Source organism: Vulpes lagopus, chromosome 10, assembly GCF_018345385.1.
Source record: "Vulpes lagopus strain Blue_001 chromosome 10, ASM1834538v1, whole genome shotgun sequence".
NCBI classification, from domain to species: Eukaryota; Metazoa; Chordata; class Mammalia; order Carnivora; family Canidae; genus Vulpes; species Vulpes lagopus.
The window spans coordinates 54,993,825-55,013,420 of record NC_054833.1 but is presented as its reverse complement, the minus strand read 5'-3'; the positions used below and the strand labels follow the sequence as shown (position 1 = coordinate 55,013,420).

The following is a 19,596-nucleotide window of genomic DNA, read 5'->3' as shown; positions in this document are numbered from 1 at the left end:
GTGTTTTGAGAATTAAATGAGTAATTTGCATATAAAATATTGGTACAGGTGAAGTTCTCAGTAAATGTTAATGATTATAGTTATTATTAATACCAGATAAAATACTCCATTTTAGAGACTGAACAGAAGACTGTGGAGGTGTACAGGATGATGACATTGCATCCATTTGGGGCAAAATTGGAGGAAGTTTCTTTAATATAGAAATCCTTAAACTAGAATTTTGACAGGGAGAAATAAGAATTAAAGGTTCGCTTAAAGGTCCAGGAAAGAGATTTATATATTGAAAATAAGAAGTTGGTTAACTGGGAATTTTGTGAGTAACTGTTTTATCAGGGATTAGAGGACATGTTCTGGAAAGGGGTAATTAACATACAGATTTGGGAGAGTTTTATATTCTAAAATGGGAAATTTGAGTTTTCTTCATACTAGAATGAAGAGTGGTTCATTCACTAGAGTGGTTAGCTATTGAAGATTTCTAGACAGAAGTGTGTCAGTATGTCTACATGAGGGATGTTAATCTGGAACATAGGAGTTTTAGTGGAAGAAATAGATCCTGGAGGAAGAGCGGTTAGTCTGTCATTAACCAGGAGACCAGCAATGAGTAATTGAATTAAGTGGTTGGTACTCAAATGGGAAGGAGGAACTATTATGAACTATTGTAAAATACTTTTACAACGTCTTAATGGTGGGAGGGAAATGAGGGATGAGGAGTAGAGAAGAGACAAATGACTTAAGAGTTTGAGCTGAGATGATTGAGATATTGATATGCCATTAATGTTAGTTTGTAGCGTTTGTATGGAGCTTTCTCTTCTCTGCTGGATACTCTCTGAACCCAGTCTTGCTCGTTGTGCTTGAGTACTCAAGAGCCTGAGCTGCCGTCAGTACAGCCTGTCTGTCCTTCAGTGTAGACAGCTTTCCTCACCGTGGCTGCCAAACCAAACAAAAAGAATGCCCGTCCTGCATTCCGTTTTTCCATTTTGCTATTTCCCGCTAATAAATTAACGTGTATTCATGAAAGCTCAAATACATGTTTACAGGCACACAGATATTATCTTAGAGACTTAGAAATACACTGTAAGATTAGAAAAGCTATATTCTCATGTATTTTGGATGATATAGGAAGGGCATGGTTTTGGGCTAGGCTGCCTAGGGCATGCCATTTTATCTATGGCTGAAGGGAGCCTCTTTTTTTTTTTTTTTTTTTTTTGGAGCCTCCTTTTCATGTTACCAGTGTTTTCAAGTGAAAGGTGAATTCAGCCTGACCACAGGATTCTGTAGTCAATGAGTACAACTTTGCTGCAATCAGACCACTTTATTTCTTTAGCAAACTATGGTATAATTAATTTATAAGGTTTACTGAAATCATCTCTCTTTATCAAGTATTAGAAATCTTGACACTTTAGGTCTCACAATTTCAAAAATTATTTGAAATTTCATATTAAGTAAATTGGCTCTTAAGTTTTGCTGGTAAAGATCTGCAGTTTAAACCTGTGCAGTTGGACACCTGGGTGGCTCCGTCATTAATCAGGTCATGATGCTGGGGTTCTGGGATTGAGTCCTGCCTTGGGAGAACTTCTCCCTCTGCCTCTGCTTCCTGCTCATGCTTGTGCTCTCTCAAATAAATAAATAAAATCTTAAAAAAAAAAACTGCAATTAGTGGGTAACTGAGAATAAGCTTTAGGGGAAAATAATGTTTTTATAATAGAAGTGAATATTTAACTCATATAATTTGCTTTCTAAAATGTTACCTGGCCCTGTGCTTCAGAAAGGATGAGTAGCTTTGTAATAATAATCTTTGTGACCATAATTTCCAACCTTTTAAAAAATTTGTATAATTTAAGATAAGCATGAGATTTCCTTAGATGAACAAGTCTGGTTCAACATCCGTTTACTTAGAACATTACAGTTTGCTTTAAGGATAATGAGAATTAGTGTTCTTAAAAAATGTATGCCTTTTTTTCCTGATCATTAAAACAGTACATTTGTTTTATAAATTTTTTAAAATACAGAAACTGTTCTCAATATTTGATACTTTGAATATATTAGTACATATACTTACAAAATTTAGATTATATCATATCCTGTTATTTAACACTGATCTTCAGTATTTTATCTTATTACCTAGTCCTCAAATCACTAGGTAATAATTGTATGGATATATAATTATTTTGCCATTTTTATATTTAACTTATTTCTGATTTTTACTATTATAATTAATGCTTTGAAGAGGATACTTTTCTATAAATCATGGATCTGCTCTGAAAGTTTCCTTAGGATAAGTCTAAAGGCGAGGTTATAAAGACAAAGAATGTGCCTATTTTAAAATTACTTGATACATATGGCTAAATGGCTTCTCACAAACATGGCATGGTTTTATACTCTGACCAGCAGTTCTGATAATTGTTTCCCCACACAGTTGAAGATATGAATTAACAGTTCATTACATTTTTGTTAATTTTATAGTTATAAAATGGCATCTTATTATTTTCTTAGTAATCTATATTCCCTTTCTCTGTTTTCTTTCCCTTATGACGTGACTTTGACTACAGAATACTGATATCATGTTACGAATATTCAAATAAGTGCATTACATGCTGTGACAAGTAAAGGGCTTGTCAGTGTTTAAATATATTCATATGAGACTAAAAAACTGTAGTATTATAGCAAAATCATTGTTTAAATGAAAACTTCATAATAACACGTGGAAAGCATTTTTACTGAATGAAATCTAAATGTGCTTAAAGATGGCAGTAATACTCTTTGAGTTACATTTTGAAATGTGTTACATAAAATCACTATAATGAGACTTTTCTTCTACTAAGTCTTTTATGTTGAAGTATGTCCACTGGCATTTTTCAGTGCGGTCAAGGTAGATTGTTTAAATATTAACTGTAACCCTGTGAAGACTGTGATCGATGATCTCATCCAGAAGTTATTTGATATGCTTGTTCTCTCTTTGAAGAAGTCCATCCAGGGTAAGTACACTTTTTAATTTGCATCTTAACCTAGTTTTATTCATAAAGGTATGTACTTTGATAGTTATGAAGTGTGAATCCCAGTGATGATTAAAATCAACCAACCTAGAATTACGGGTGCTTAAAATGACAATTTTAATAAAGTATGAACCATGTTCACCTCTTGAGAGGTCTAAATGGAAGGCATTTTTACTGTTTGCAGTAGGATTTAGTATCAGTTTGTTGTTTATGTTACTGAGAAATGTAGGTAATTCTATAATTTTTTTTTCTTATTTCTTCAAATTACTACTGTTTTCTAATATACTACATTGTTTCTTTTTCCATTGAACTGAGATGTCTTAACAGTACTTAAAACACTGGAGAATTACCAATTTTGAATAAAATTTACTAATGAGTACATTTTAACTTCCTCAAAATTTTGAGGTATAATATGAAACAACTAAACTTTCAAGACAAGAAATTTCTTTGCTTATTCTGTATTTTAAAATTTCGGTGTATGAGCAAATGATAATTTAAGCTTTGGTGTATGTTGTGCAGTGATCAATTCTAACACTCTTTGATTTTTAAAATGATGCAATGGACTATTTTTGGTGATAATAACATTCTATTTCAATGTTGCCTATTTAGCTCACCTGCATGACATTGACACATTTGTTATGGAAGCTATGGAAGTTTTAACAATTATGCCACAGTCTGTGGAGGAGATAGGCGAAGCAAATTTACAATATAGTAAGCTACAAGAACGGAAACCAGAGGTAAGAATTGCAAAGTACAGTTTCCAATTTGTTTCTACTGTAGTGGAGATACTTAAATTAGGTCATATTATGTGACTATTTAGAAATATCATGTCATTCCAGTATTGTAAAGGAGTCCATATTATCTCGTCCAGTTGGTCAGCTCATGGTTAGAATCTTGATTTTAGAAAACAGGTCATGGAACAAATTAAAATAATGGGACCCTAAGAAATTTGATAAAATAGGTTTTTTTTTTTATATGTTATTTCTTCAACTTTTAGATTTTGCCCTTATTCCAAGAAGCTGAAGATAAAAACAGACTTCTACGAACTGTGGCAGGTGGAGGTTTGGAAACAATTAGCAATTTGAAGGCTAAGTGGGATAAATTTGAGTTGATGATGGAAAGTCACCAACTTATGATTAAAGATCAGGTAAGAACCTTTTAGTCATTTTGTTAAAATGGAAACTTGATTTTTTTCTCACTTAAGATTTCTTGCTGATCTTTATTCTATCATCACTCAGGTAGGTAAGAATTTTATATGTACACATCTGTGGTGCTTCGGTCCCATCGACTGCACCTGCTCTTTGGTATGGGACACTGGGATGCACCTCCTTACTACGTAGGCAGCTGTGTGCTTGGTGCTGCAGCTGACGGTCATTGGCTAAACACTGTTTAATCCTATCAACTTTGTTGATAGTTGTGGTAGAAGCTGCAGATAACATGAATTATCTTTTTTTTAATGATGATGCTTGCAGTTTATCTCTTATTACTGAATATTTATGGTCTAATTCTGTGTTTTTAAAATCAAAATTTTATTGTACTTGAAATTAATAATTGAAAATATCTTTTGAAAAATTGGTATTGTTTTTTCACTTTTAAATAGAAAATGTTGGAAATAAAATGTGAAAGGAAAGCAAGATTTTACTCTGAATTGAATTGTATAAACTCTTACAGATCGAAGTAATGAAAGGAAATGTAAAGTCACGTCTTCAGATATTTTATCAAGAATTGGAAAAATTTAAAGCTCGTTGGGACCAACTAAAGCCTGGTGATGATATTATTGAAACTGGCCAGCAAAACGTTCTTGATATGAGTGCCAAGTTAATAAAAGAGAAAAAAATTGAATTTGATGATCTTGAAGTCATAAGGAAAAAGCTAGTGTAGGTTTTTTAAAATTGGTTGTAGTCATTTTGATTTATACTTGTACATATGTTAAGCCAGTAATGTTCTTATAGATGTTTATCTTAATGTTTTTCCTTATAAACTTCTGTAGTTTTCAAAACAAAACTAGTAAGTGCTCATGGTACTGCATTCTTAGGAGTCATGGCTGGGTTCTGTTAGGATATTAAAAGCAAATTTCTGCTTAGGCCTAGAAGCATAACAGAAAATTAAATTGAAAAAGTTAAATTAGGGAGTTGGAATACTTGCCTTCTGTGATTTCATTGTATTTAAAAATGGGATATAAAAAGTTAATGAAAATTGCTTTCAGAGACTCTGAGGGGGAAAAAATGAACCTAGCAAAATAATGAATTCAAGAAAAAATTGTTTTATGTTAAAATAAGATATTAAGTTTATTTTATTTTTTTAAAAGATTTTATTTGAGAGAGCGCACCCGCGAGTTGTGGGAGGCGTTGGCGCAGAGGGAGAAGCTGACTCCCTGCTGATTCAGGACTCCATCCCAGGATCCTGGGATCATGACTTAAGCTGAAGGCAGACACTTAATACCTTCTGGGTACCTGGGTAGCTTAGTGGGTTAAGCTTAAGCGTTATTTTAGGTTTGGTCTGTTAAGGCAAATGCATTCATAAGGTAATTGTCTTAATGGGGGAGTGAAGGGTTTAGTATATTTATTAAATGGTGTTATATCCATTAGATGAAGGATATCTTATATTCTAGAATCTAACCCTTGGATAGTAATATTAATGTTTTCTCAGTTAATTCACGAATATATATAATTCTGAGTATTTTTATATGACGTATATGATGCATTTATGATACCAACTCCACTTTGACTCCTTTAGAAAAATGCACATTAATGAATTTAAAGAGGTGATACTTAAATAGTTACAGTAAAATTCTCATGCAGTCACTCTCCCACTGTCTGCCCCACTGTCAGGTATGTGGACACAGACAGGGAATGCAGTTAAATAACGTTGATATGTAATAGTTTTTTAAAAAATCTATTGCTATTTCACTGTGTTTCTATAGTGATGATTGCCATCATTTTGGACTAGAAGAGCCCAACTTCTCCTTGGCATACAGCATCTCCAAGGACATTGAGAGCTATGCACAGATTTGGGTGCTTTATGAAGAGTTTCAGCAGGGCCTTCAGGAAATGGCCAGTGAAGACTGGATTACTTTTCGGTTTGGCTCATAAACACTGTTTAGATTCTTATGCTTTGGTAGTGTGTTTGGAGATGTACATTTTAAGACATCCCTGGTGTTTTACAGGACTAAGATATATCTGTTGGAGGAGTTCTTGATGACTTGGCATGACAGGTTAAGGAAAGTGGAAGAACATTCGGCTATGACTGTGAAATTGCAGTCGGAAGTTGACAGATACAAAGTAAGACCCTGGCGCTTGTGCTGCTATGCCAGAGTCATGTTTGGGTCTTCCATGCATCTTTTAATTGTGTAGCCCAGTGAGCTGGAATTTTAGTTTTTGTTTTTTAATGATTCCATTATATTCAAAAGATAGGAAATACAGAGTAAACCATAGAAATTATTGATATTTCTGCTACTCTTTTGAAAAGTTTTAACTAAGAAATTTATGCTTAACATTACAACTTGGAGTGTTTATACCTAGTGCTACTAGTACTACCAAACTGCTAGTGCAATTTAGGATATGGGTCATTTAGTGTATTTAGGATATAGGTTGTATCCTAAATAGTAAAAATAGAAACATTTTAGGTCATGTTTTAAAATAGATCAAACTACAAAGGGATATTTGCATGTATCCACAGCAATGTGTAACAAAAAATTTTATGCAAATCTATTTGAAAATTTGATTTCAAGGTTATTAAATAAGATAATAGAGCAATCAATATTTTTATAGTTAATCATAAAACAGCAATTTGCATTTTGATAATATATGTTCATGTCTGTATCTGTCTTTTTTAACAGACTGTAATACCTATTTTGAAGTATGTGAGAGGGGAGCATCTTTCCCCAGATCACTGGCTTGATCTTTTTCGTCTGCTTGGCCTCCCTCGGGGAACTAGCCTGGAAAAACTGCTGTTTGGTGATCTCCTCAGAGTAGCGGATACAATTGTTGCCAAAGCATCAGACCTTAAAGTAAGAATCACTCTTATAAATATCTCCTGGGCAGCCCGGGTGGCTCAGCGGTTTAGCACCGCCTTCAGTCCAGGGTGTGGTCCTGGAGACCCGGGATCAAGTATCACGTCAGGCTCCCTGCATGGAGCCTGCTTCTCCCTCTGCCTGTGTCTGTGCCTCTTTCTCTCTCTGTGTCTCTCATGAATAAATAAATAAAACCTTTAAAAAAAAATCTCCTGTATATGACCTTTATTAACATAGGGTTTTGCTTTGTATTTTATTTAAATAAAACAGCAAGTTAAATTTATTTTTCTTTTAATATAGTGACTATGTTCCACTATTCCATTATTCTCTGTTTAGTAATATATCTGAATCAGTGTGGGGGTTGAGTAATACATTAGAAACCCCTTCCTTGAGAGAGAGAGAAAAATATGAAATAAAAAACCTTTCTTGGTTTAGAAAGGGTGTCAACTTTAATTAAAAAGCAAACAAATACAAATCATTTTACATGAAATACATTTAAAATCATGGAGTCTTTTGTAAATAGAAGCAAAGAGATACCAAAATCCAGAGAGCTGAACCAAGAACCAATTTACTAATCAGGTTTAAAAAAGGTCTGAGGTAAAAGTAAAACTTGTACGGTTCTCAATTCTGTCCTAAGTTGCAGATCTTTTGTACTGCATTCTGCTCTTTGAGCATAAAAATAAAAGAACTCTCTCTTGAAAGATTTTATATATTTATTTATTTGAGAGAGCACGTGAGCATCCATACATGGGTGAGTGAGAGAGGGGCAAAGAGAGGGAGAGAATCTCAAGCAGACTCCATACTGAGTGCAGAGCCTGATGTGGAGCTCAGTCTTATGACCCTGAGATCATGACCTGAGCCGAAACCAAGAGTCAGATGCTTAATGGACTGTGCCACCCAGGCCCCCAAAGCCAAACTATTTTTGTGTTTTGTGATGGATTCTTAATTTTTTTTCTTTTAGAGTAAAAAGCATATGGCAGAACTATATATATATTTTGACCATGTGAACCTGGATGCTTAGTATCTCATACCTCTTGATATATTAGTAATTCTCTTGAGTTACATGAAAAATATATTCACTTATTAGTTTTTCCTTATTGTGAAAAAACAAAAATATGTCTTATGAACTGGTGTTTTGTGATTTATGTATATCATAATGTTGAAATAATATGGATATTTTGTGTTAATTAGGATTTAAATAGTCGGGCACAAGGTGAAGTTACAATCAGAGAAGCTTTACGTGAACTTGATCTTTGGGGAGTTGGAGCAGTATTTACCTTGATTGATTATGAAGACAGCCAAAGTCGAACTATCAAGCTGATTAAAGACTGGAAAGACATAGTAAATCAAGTTGGAGATAATAGATGTCTTCTTCAATCCTTAAAGGATTCTCCTTATTATAAAGGGTTTGAAGATAAAGTGTCAATTTGGGAAAGAAAACTTGCAGAATTAGATGAATACCTACAGAATTTAAACCACATTCAGAGGAAGTGGGTGTATCTGGAACCCATTTTTGGCCGTGGAGCATTGCCGAAAGAACAGACACGTTTCAACAGAGTTGATGAGGATTTCAGGTAAGCCCAGCAACATCAGACATCCACGTGTGTGGCAGTTTTTTCTTGCATGTCAGGAGGTGCTGAACACGAGCTGTGTAAGTTTACATTATGAGTATTGTCTGTTGGATCCTTCTAAGGAGCTCTTTTCTCTCATTCAGCTATTTACTTCTGAACCAAATTGATTTCTGTCTCTACTTCACAACCTGATTTTAGTTAACATTGATCCTATTGTGATATGAGGGTGATGATAGTAGTACTGGTCTGTACCTGCTATTCCTGAGGTCACCCATTCCTTTCCTGTTGTAGTTTGATGGACATTTTTCACGCCTCATCTTAGTTTGCTTCTGATTAGTATTTACAGAGTTCAGCATTTCCTGTTGGAGAGTTTCTTCCCTTGGCTTTTGAAGGTAGTGTCCCTTGGCCTTCTGCTCAAGTTCCTGGTGCTCAGATCTCCCTCAGCATTTAGGTTTGGGCACTCCCCTGGTGTCAGCCTCTGGTTCTTGTCTTATTATGGGGATGTATGTGGGTGATCGTGGCTGCCTCTTTGTTCTTTTCCACCTGCTGTGGCCTCTTAGCCCATCTTTCTCTTCTGAGCTCCAAATATACTGAGTATCTTCAACGAGTACAAACTAGATTCACGAGTCCATCTCATTACATGAATCTCTTCTCTTTCCCATTCCTTTCTCAGTAACTGGTACTGCCTAACTAATTGCTCAAAGCAGGAGTGTGGTGGATATTTGACCTCCCCCGATGCCTCCAAATCCATGAAGTTACCACAGTGGTTGATTCTAATCTACTTGATCTATTTGAGTCTATCTTTTCTGTCTTTCCTCTTGCCTTTACTCTGAGGTTCAGTGCTTGTCATTCACTCGGGCCACGGCCCCATCCTTTGGCTGGCACTCATCTTCTCCAGTAAGCTGCATTCACAGTGGCTGGAGTGGTCTATTACAGTGAAGTTTCATTGCTTCTTTTTGTTATTTCCTTAGGTCAGGGTGCAGAGAGGTTTTCCGGTTTCCTGTTGATCCAGAGATCAAACCTTGTTTGCTCCTTGTCCACTTCTGCAGCCTTTTTTTTTTTTTTTTTTTGTGCTGCTGTTTGCTTCATGGTCTCCTCCTCTCCTGCTCACTGACGTTTGCTTTTACTCACTGTCCAGATCGCAGCGTTAATCACTTTCTCAAGTAATAGGTTAAGGGTTGCCCAAGCTACTTTAAAAATACTTTGTGCTTTTCCTCCTTAACATTTCTCATAGTTTTATTTAAAAATTTGAGTAAATATTTAATATCTTTCTCTGTCACTGGACCATTATTTTTTAAGCATTTTTAGAAGCATAATGTTTTGCTGTTATAATAGTGTTACCTCTAGTTCTAAGCAGGCAGAAAAATAAATGTCTCAATATTTCTCTTTTTGCTACAATCTGGTAAAATAGAGGTAAAACTTTTTTTTTTCTTCTGTAGGTCGATAATGGCTGATATCAAGAAAGACAGTAGAGTTACAATGTTAACTACTCATGCAGGAATCAGAAATTCTCTGCTAACAATACTTGATCAGCTTCAAAGATGTCAGAAGTCATTAAATGAGTTTTTGGAGGTATATTTTTTTTAAAAAAGTACTTATATAATAAATTGTAAAGTCCTTTTACTATGTGACTTATTTGAAAAGATAAAGCTAGTCTTGTTTGTATCTGTATCAGGAGAAACGCTCAGCGTTCCCCAGGTTTTATTTCCTTGGTGACGATGACCTACTGGAGGTCCTCGGCCAGTCAACGAGCCCAGCAGTGATTCAGTCTCACCTTAAGAAGCTGTTTGCTGGTAAGAGTTGACATTTCTCTGACACATGCCAGGGACAACATTGGGCTCCAAGGTAGCCTGTTGAACAGAGAGTGCATTGTACCCTCCAGAAGAATTCATAGCTTGGTGGAAGCAACTGCCTGCTAAATTGATGGACTTTCAATACTTCCTATGCTGGCCCAGCTGCCTCTGGGGAGCCCATTAGCTTCATCCTGGGGTATCTTGAAGGTAACATCTAAGGTGGGCTCTGAAGAACTTGTTAGTGTTTGCTAGGAGGAAGATGTGAGGGCAGAAGGAACTGGCCGTGGAGTGAGGGAGAACAGGCCTCTTCACGGTGGAGTGTAAAGTTTTCTGCATGACGTCCTCATGGAGGGTTAGCACTCTGCTATAAAAATAACGATGACTGTTTTCTCAGCGTGTGCCATTTGTTGGAAAACGGCTATATTTTTCAAATAAGTCAAATTTTCATCATCTACCATCAGGGATCTGCAGACTGCAGGCCTGACCTGGCTCACTGCCTGACTTTCTGACACAGTTTTGTTGGAACACAGCCATGCCTGTGTGTCTAGAGCTGCTCTTGTGCTCCTGCAGAGCTGAGTCATTGACATGGAGACCATATGGCCTAAAAAGGCTAATGTATTGACTTTCTGGTGCTTTACACGTATTTACTAGCCATTCTATGTGTTTTCGGGTCCTTTGTAGCTGTGATTTGGGCTGTGGGAGGCAGCAGCGAGAACTTTTAGGATCAGCAGGCTTGCATTCAAACTGCCTCCAGAATGAGAGAAGATATTTGCAAATGACATATCAGATAAAGGGCTAGTTTCCAAGATCTATAAAGAACTTAATAAACTCAACACCAAAGAAACAAATAATCCAATCATGAAATGGACAAAAGACATGAAGAGAACTCTCACAGAGGAAGACATAGACATGGCCAACACAACACGTACATGAGAAAATGCTCTGCATCACTTGCCATCAGGGAAATACAAATCAAAACCACAATGAGATACCACCTCACACCAGTGAGAATGGGGAAATTAACAAGGCAGGAAACCACAAATGTTGGAGAGGATGTGGAGAAAAGGGAACCCTCTTGCACTGGTGGTGGGAATGTGAACTGGTGCAGCCACTCTGGAAAACTGTGTGGAGGTTCCTCAAAGAGTTAAAAATAGACCTGCCCTACGACCCAGCAATTGCACTGTTGGGGATTTACCCCAAAAATACAGACGCAATGAAACGCCGGGACACCTGCACCCCGATGTTTCAAGCAGCAATGTCTACAATAGCCAGACTGTGGAAGGAGCCTCGATGTCCATCAAAAGATGAATGGATAAAGATGATGTGGTTTCTGTATACAATGGAATATTACTCAGCCAATAGAAATGACAAATGCCCACCATTTGCTTCAACGTGGATGGAACTGGAGGGTATTATGCTGAGTGAAATGAGTCAATCGGAGAAGGACAAACATATGTTCTCATTCATTTGGGGAATATAAATAATAGTGAAAGGGAGTAGAAGGGAAGGGAGAAGAAATGGGTAGGAAATATCAGAAAGGTAGACAGAACGTAAAGACTCCTAACTCTGGGAAATAAACTAGGGGTGGTGGAAGGAGAGGAGGGCGGGGGGTGGGGGTGAATGGGTGACCGGCACTGAGGTGGGCACTTGACGGGATGAGCACTGGGTGTTATTCTGTATGTTGGCAAATTGAACACCAATAAAAAAATAAATTTATTAAAAAAAACTGCACAAAAAAACCAAAAACAAAAAAAAATTGCCTCCGTAAGTCATTACTAATTTACCTCTCTGAAGTTTAGTTTCCTCCTTAAATTGGCTATAATAACTTAAAGGATTTTTGTGAAGATCAAAATTGGGTAGTGTATTTTTTTTTTTTAATTTTTTATTTATTTATGATAGTCACAGAGAGAGAGAGAGAGGCAGAGACACAGGCGGAGGGAGAAGCAGGCTCCATGCACCGGGAGCCTGATGTGGGATTCGATCCCGGGTCTCCAGGATCACGCCCTGGGCCAAAGGCAGGCGCCAAACCGCTGCGCCACCCAGGGATCCCTGGGTAGTGTATTAAAGTATTTTTGCATACCATAAAATGTGCACATCTGGGGGAGGGAAATTCATCTGCTGTCCCCCTTCTTCCTGCCTTCTGTCTCGTTAGGGGAATCATCAGTGTGTGTTGTGAGGCACTCATTTGTGTCTGGCCTTAGTTTTGCTCATCATCATGTTTTTGAGGTACCTACAACTACATTTTATGCCTTTTTCTTGCTGAGTAGTATTCTGTTGTTTGAATAGACCAGTTTATTCACTCACCTGTTGTTGGGCATTTGGGTTGTTTTCAATTTTTGACTAGGAAAAACTATTCTGTTGTATAGGAGAATTAACATAATTCTGATATGTTATAGTATGTATTATGAGGTACATATTACACACTGTGGGAACTCTGTATCTTATTTAATAATTACATCTTCAATCTTTTTGTATTTTAATTTTTCTCTTATAGGTATTAACAGTGTGTGCTTTGATGAAGAATCAAAATATATAACTGCAATGAAGTCTTTAGAGGGAGAAGTTGTACCTTTTAAAAATAAAATTCTTCTGTCTAATAATGTAGAGGTAAGTGATTCTTTTTTCAGGTATGAAAATAAAAAGAATGAACTGTATGAACTTTGTATCAAAAACAATTTAGTAAATTTTTAGGGTTAACTTAGGCCTTTTAGGAAGCTGCTCATATCTTAAAATGATCTGTTAGGTTCAGAATGATTTGATATTGAAGAGATTGTGGATTTTTAGTCTTTGGAAGGCAACATGTAATTATGAAAAGAACCTTTGCTTTGGAATTTTAAAGCCTAGATATTAATCTCAGCTCCTCAACTTATTAGCTATATGACTTAGAATCACAGCTTTCTTATCTGTAAAATATCCAATTTACTGCCCATCTTACTATCTATTGCAAAGACTGTCTATGGAAGATGAAATGAGATGACTGCCTTTAAGTGCATTAGATAGTGTTTGGGGCATATGTGTTCAATAGGTACTTGTATAAAATGGTTCATTTCAGGAGATGGAATTATAATTTCTTATTGACTCTCATACTCCCAAAATAGTTGTGTATGATTTTATATAAGATGATTTAGGTGAACAAGTAAGTTTACAACTCATACATTTATAGGGCTACTATTGATTATTTGGTCCCGGAGCCCTGGAAATGATCCATCAAAGACCTAAAACAACTGTACAGTTACAGCCAGACAGCAGGAGGTTGTATCGCACTGAAGTGTAATTTTCACGTACCAGAATGATCTTCCAGCCAACAGTTGGGGCCCATGCCTTATCATACACATATCTATACAATTTAGCAAAATTTCTGTTCCTCGGTAGGCCTCATCATTTTATTAGAAGTTCATCACATAAGTCAGGTGATTGAAAGCACAAATTTATTAAGTAGCTTCTATGTTTGTGTTTGGTGAAGAGTTTGATTGTTTTGTTGTTGTTTGCCTTTCTTGTGGTTTTGTTGGAACCAGATGAGGGGAGAGAGGAAGAGCATAGGTTTTGGCAGTTGGTCTGGAGCAGCTTTGCCAGCAGAGGAAAATTGGAAGCTGGCTGGGATTAGTAGAGCAGGTGTCTGTGGCCTTGCTCAGAAAGGTTCTCATTGCCTTACCTCCCTGGCTTTTGAGCTAGGTAGTTGAAGTTCGTGTTGTTTGTATACTGGAAAGTGCTCTAAAGGTGAAAAAGTCTAGAACTTAGAGTTTAAATTATGATGAAAAGCTATTTAACGTTGTAGGTTTTGCACTTATATTTTATTGCATATCTAGAGTCTTTTAAAATTCTGATTAATAAATATTCATTGCTATTTTTATCAGTTATTATTATGTTAACTTCAGTTAACTTTATTATTTTATCTATAATAAAGTGAAAGATGTATTATTTTGACCTTGAAACAAAATTAAAGATGCAGCTTAGCTCCCCAAATAATAGAACTCACCCTAATAAAGCAATCCCTTCTTGCTTTGAGGCTTTCTGAATGTGAGCTCACCAGGATAGCATGAGCCCAGAGACTGAGCCAGTCACTGTGACTCTGATTCATCAGCCTGGCTATCTATTTGATTTCTTATAATGTTGAAATGAAGGATCTCTTTACTCATATCATATTCATTTGTAGAGATGATGACAGTGATAGCTAACTATACATTTATGAATTTTCACACTTAACTATCACCCCAAGAGGTGAAAAAGTTGTGTTCCTCAAATTATTTAAATCCTTTATATATTTATTTTTAAATATTTTATTTATTTGAAGAGAGAGCATGAACAAGGGGAGATACAGAGGGAGAGGGAGAAACAGACTCCCTGCTGAGCAGGGAGTCCAATATAGAGCTGGATCCCAGGATCCTGAGATCATGACCTCAGCCAAAGGCAGATGCTTCACCAACTGAACCACCAAGGTGCCTTCATTAATAAAATACATTGCTGTATGTCGTATAACACATTTTGGGACTAGGAGAGTCAATAAGAAATTATAATCCCATCTCTTGAAATCAGTGGAGTCAGTCCATAGTGTTGATTTGTTTTATGACTTATGTATAGTATTATTTTTATTTTTAAAGATTTATTTTGAGAGATAGAGGGAGAGCACGTGATTGGGTGGGAGAGGCAGAAGGAGAGAATCACAGACTCCTACTGAGTGACGAGCCAATGCGAGGTTCCATCTCACAACCCACGAGATTATGACCTGAGCCAGAAACAAGAGTCAGATGCTTAACTGAGCCCTTCATGTGCCCTTTGTGTATATTATTTTTCATTTTATTTTCAGACCTGGTTAAATGATTTAGCCTTGGAAATGAAGCAAACGTTGAAACAGTTGTTGTTAGAATGTGTTACTGCTGGACGAAGTTGTCAGGGTTCCATCGACCCCTCATTATTCCCTTCACAGGTAAGAGGGCTTATATCTGGAATGTAGGTAGGCCTGGTTCTGTGGGAAGATCCCTGACCTGGAGGCAGGCAGGCTCAGACAGCTGGCATCTTGGTTCTCTCTCTGATTAGCATTTAATACTGACCAAGTGCTTAGCTTCTGGGTCTGTGTTCCTGCAACTGTTGTAAAATGTGGTGGAAGGACGGCACGATAGTGAAATTCTCTTCTATAGCTCTGTGAGTTTGCTGTAATTTAGATGCTTTCAAGGGAAAGTATCTGAGATGAAGGCCACTCAGGCCAGTGAGGGATGAAAGGAGGGGGGCTTCCTGTTCTACATAAGTGCATGCTTGGTGGGAAGTCTGGGGACCTGCATTTCCATGCCTCCCTCTTGAGAGTCCTGGAGCCCACAAGAGGTTGGTGCTGGCAGGAGGTTAGCAGGATGTAGAGGCAGGGCACTGACCTGGGAGGGGGCAGGGAAGCTGAGGACTAGTTTGCACAGTGGGGTATGGACTTCCCGCAGCTCAGCGTTCATGGAACCCACACCAGAAACACCCTACTGTGGATGCGTAGCTTACAGAATGTGTTCCAGATGTCAGCCAAGTGTAGTGGTCAGACTTGTGTTAAGTATCCTGCCTTGTTTGGGATTTGTTTCGCTGCTGGTTGAGGTAATGGACATCAGGGACATAGGTTCTTTTTTTTTTTTTTTTTTTTTAAAGATTTTTTATTTATTTATTCTTGAGAGATAGAAGGAGAGACAGAGCCAGAGACACAGGCAGAGACAGAGCCAGAGACACAGGCAGAGGGAGAAGCAGGCTCCATGCACCGAGAGCCTGACGTGGGATTCGATCCCGGGTCTCCAGGACCACGCCCTGGGCCAAAGGCAGGCGCCAAACCGCTGCGCCACCCAGGGATCCCAGGGACATAGGTTCTTAGGGATTGTAAAGGCAGGCATTTGAGGTGTTCTGTGATCTCTCACAGGAAGATCTACTTGACTGCTCGAGGTTATATGCTTTCCAGATTAAACCATTCAGTAGCTATTGGAACAAGTTTTATATTGGTTCTTTTAAAGCTTGAGAAGTTAGAACACTTTAATATTTTAGTTTCTTAGCCATTGTATTATTCATATCATTTGCATCTTCTAGCATTTTGAATCAAACTATGTTTTAAAAATTCTTGTTAAGCTCCTAAAGAAATTAAGAGTAATCATCAATGCACAATAATGCCATTGCAGTCAGAGGTAAGCTGCTTTATTACTTCTGGAAATGTTCCCTATTCCTGTCAACTTCCAGGTAGGATTTCAGTGAACTTAGAACAAAAGACAAAATATTACAAAATGTCCAGAGGGGAAGCATTGCAGAGCGATTGACTGGGGAAATGACAGTTGTATCAGGAGATGCATGTGGAGCTACAGGCAGTGGGGGGAAGCTGCTGGATCTGAGCCCTGCAACCAACCTTGGGACCTGCAAGCAGCTAGCTGAAATCAGGGACTACAGAACATAGCAGTAGTTCATTGTCTCCATAAAAACATGAACTATGAAAAGTAGTAGTTCATTGTCAACCAAAACACAGTTCTAGTGTCTTAGCAGTTAATGCTAAGAAAAATTATCTCAGGAGCGTTCATGTAAGGGGACTGAATAGTATCCCTGGCTGCATGAACATCTGGTGCAAGTTATTGCTGACTGTTCATTCAGGATTCTAGAGGCAGGTTTGTAAGGACCAGAATAATGTAGAAAAAGAACTTTCTCATCTGGGAATGAGATAGCATACTGAATGGAAAGAGACTGACAGATCTTGGTTCAGATCCGCTTTTGTCCGTATACTTTGAGCAATTCTTGTAGGCACCTAGTTAAGAAGCTATAGTGGTATGTTCGTTGCCAACTTATTTTAAAATGTTAAATTGTAAAATGTTTGCAAAGCACTCTTAATGACTGCTGGATTTTAGGTTAATTTTAGGTTAATAATATTAGCACCTGTCCAGAAATTATAATGGTAGTGTGACTTGAGAATTAGCCAGAATGTATTTTGACTACTGTTTCTGTTAGCCTCTCACAGAAATTGTATAGCAGACTGTTAAAAACTGAGATTATCAATGTGCATTTATAATGTAGAAATCCAGTAGTATTGCCTGAAAGGACACTCACACATAGGAGTATTAGTTTGGAGGTAGCAAGTGAACATTTTGATCTGAAAATTAAAGAGCAAAAGGTTTTTTTTTTTTTTTTGAAAAAGCAGAGAGATGGATCTGCTTAAATGCTTCCCATATACTTGATGAAAGAGACTGGCGAATTTGTCCCACAAATTATGGGAGATGACTTTGCCTTGGAAAGAGTTTCTCTTCTTTTAAAGAAAATTTAATGCTACTTTATACAATGATATACATACAGTGTTTTTGATAATGTATTAATACAATGTCTTTAGTTAGATCAAGACAGCAGCTTAGCCTGCTGTGCAAAGTTATAAAATATGTACAAAGATAACTGAATTAATCTCATAAGTAGAGGCATTTGATGATATTCATCTGGCTGCTGAAAAATACATATCAGAAAAAAAGTATCCCATAGTAATTGATCAGTAGGTTTAGTAGTTTTATATGATTATGTCTTTAGTTTTCTTTCTTTTTTTTTTTTTTTTTTAAGATTTATTTATTCATGAGAAACACACAGGCAGAGGGAGAAGCAGGCTCCCCATGGTGAGCTTGATGCCAGACTTGATCGCAGGATCATGACCTGAGCCAAAGGCAGACGCTCAACTACTGAGCCACCCAGGCATGCCCCTTGTGTCTTTAATTTAAAGGAGGATATTGGTTTTCTGCATTCATCTAAGAACTCTATTAAACTATTTTTTTTAAAGATTTTATTTATTTATTCATGAGACACATACACACACACACACACACACAGAGACAGAGAGAGAGAGAGAGAGAGGCAGAGACACAGGCGGAGGGAGAAGCAGGCTCCATGCAGGGAGCCTGATGTGGGACTCGATCCCAAGACCCCAAGATCATACCCTGGGCTAAAGGCAGGTGCTAAACCGCTGAGCCACCCGGGCTGCCCTATTAAACTATTTTATAAGTTTTTAAAGGCTAGTGTTTATATGTGTAATGGCTTTATCAGTAGCTGTGCTAGATTGGTACTATAGTAGAAAGCCTTTCAAGCAGTGTTAACATTTCATGTTTTATGTAAATATGAGAATATCTCTCCTTAACTAAAGCTAGTTTCTGTTTATGGGCATTAGACTGAAGGATTAAGACAGAGCTTAAAGATAAAATTGGAATTTTGAAATTTTAGACTTCAGTGGTATCCTAAGATTATTTTGGAATGCTAGAATATTACCCTTTTACTAAATAGAGTACATCATATGCTGATACCTTTGCATTCTTGAAAAGCCATTTATAAAGAAGAGAGTCAGGAGGAGAAAGTACAAAGCCTCTTAGGTTACAGTGAGCTTAGTGGGATCTAGAACCAGAAACTAGATGTGGAGACGAGTAGTATGAGATGAGTTCTTAGCAAGCTTGGCTGTACCACATATTCTGATAGAGATCCAGTACACAACTCGAAATCTAGAAAAAGGTATCTTTCCTTAAGTTTATGAACAATTTTTAGTAAATTTACCTTTTAAAAATAACTTTTTTCTTTATTCATTAGATACTATGTTTGGCAGAGCAGATTAAATTCACTGAAGATGTAGAAAATGCTATCAAAGACCATAGTCTTCATCAGATTGAAACACAGCTGGTGACGAAGCTAGAGTACTATACCAGCATTGATACAAGTTCTGAGGATCCAGGGAACACTGGTATGAAAAATGTTCTCTTTTCTGTTTGCTTTGGGATTATTTGAACTTTTTCTTGTCATTCTGTCTTAATTTGCCTATTGTATTTTGACTATATCAACCAGTTACCTATTTTGGAGGTTAGCTTAGGAATTACAATATGCCTGCTTTCATATTGTACTTAGAATCAGTAATTTATTACTTTAGACAAATGTAGACACGCTACCACCGTACAGGTTTCTTTATCTTCTTCTATGTAGCTGCTGTCTTCTATGTCACACTTGAATGCACTGAAAACTCTGAGATTGCATTTTTGCCTTCAGCCATCAAACATAATTTAATAGGCTTGTGAGGAGCAGTCTGCTCTGTTTACCTGGATGCTTACCATTTCTGTTCCCCTTCATTTTGATGCTCCCACTTCCCTGCTGTTTGTTGGAAGAACGTCCTAAAGTGCTGCTTTTTTTTTTTTTTTTTTTTTAAAGACTTTATTCGAGAGAGAGTGAATGAATGAGTAGTGGGGAGGGACAGAGAGGGAAGGAGGAGCAGACTTCCT

General features: G+C 37.1%; 1 protein-coding gene across 12 annotated transcripts in view; it reads left to right on the top strand.

Moving 5' to 3' along the window:
* The window catches only part of DYNC2H1 (dynein cytoplasmic 2 heavy chain 1), a 344,376-nt gene that overhangs the window by 48,553 nt on the left and 276,227 nt on the right, over positions 1 to 19,596 (top strand). For all 12 annotated transcript variants that reach the window (XM_041770022.1, XM_041770021.1, XM_041770024.1 and 9 more), the window contains 13 exons: positions 2,860 to 2,975; positions 3,603 to 3,730; positions 3,991 to 4,140; positions 4,665 to 4,870; positions 5,917 to 6,072; positions 6,160 to 6,274; positions 6,832 to 7,002; positions 8,197 to 8,579; positions 10,016 to 10,148; positions 10,252 to 10,369; positions 12,864 to 12,976; positions 15,174 to 15,293; positions 18,917 to 19,067. In XM_041770022.1, coding sequence (XP_041625956.1) covers positions 2,860 to 2,975; positions 3,603 to 3,730; positions 3,991 to 4,140; positions 4,665 to 4,870; positions 5,917 to 6,072; positions 6,160 to 6,274; positions 6,832 to 7,002; positions 8,197 to 8,579; positions 10,016 to 10,148; positions 10,252 to 10,369; positions 12,864 to 12,976; positions 15,174 to 15,293; positions 18,917 to 19,067 — 2,060 coding nt within the window. The remainder of the gene's footprint in view (positions 1 to 2,859; positions 2,976 to 3,602; positions 3,731 to 3,990; positions 4,141 to 4,664; positions 4,871 to 5,916; positions 6,073 to 6,159; positions 6,275 to 6,831; positions 7,003 to 8,196; positions 8,580 to 10,015; positions 10,149 to 10,251; positions 10,370 to 12,863; positions 12,977 to 15,173; positions 15,294 to 18,916; positions 19,068 to 19,596) is intronic.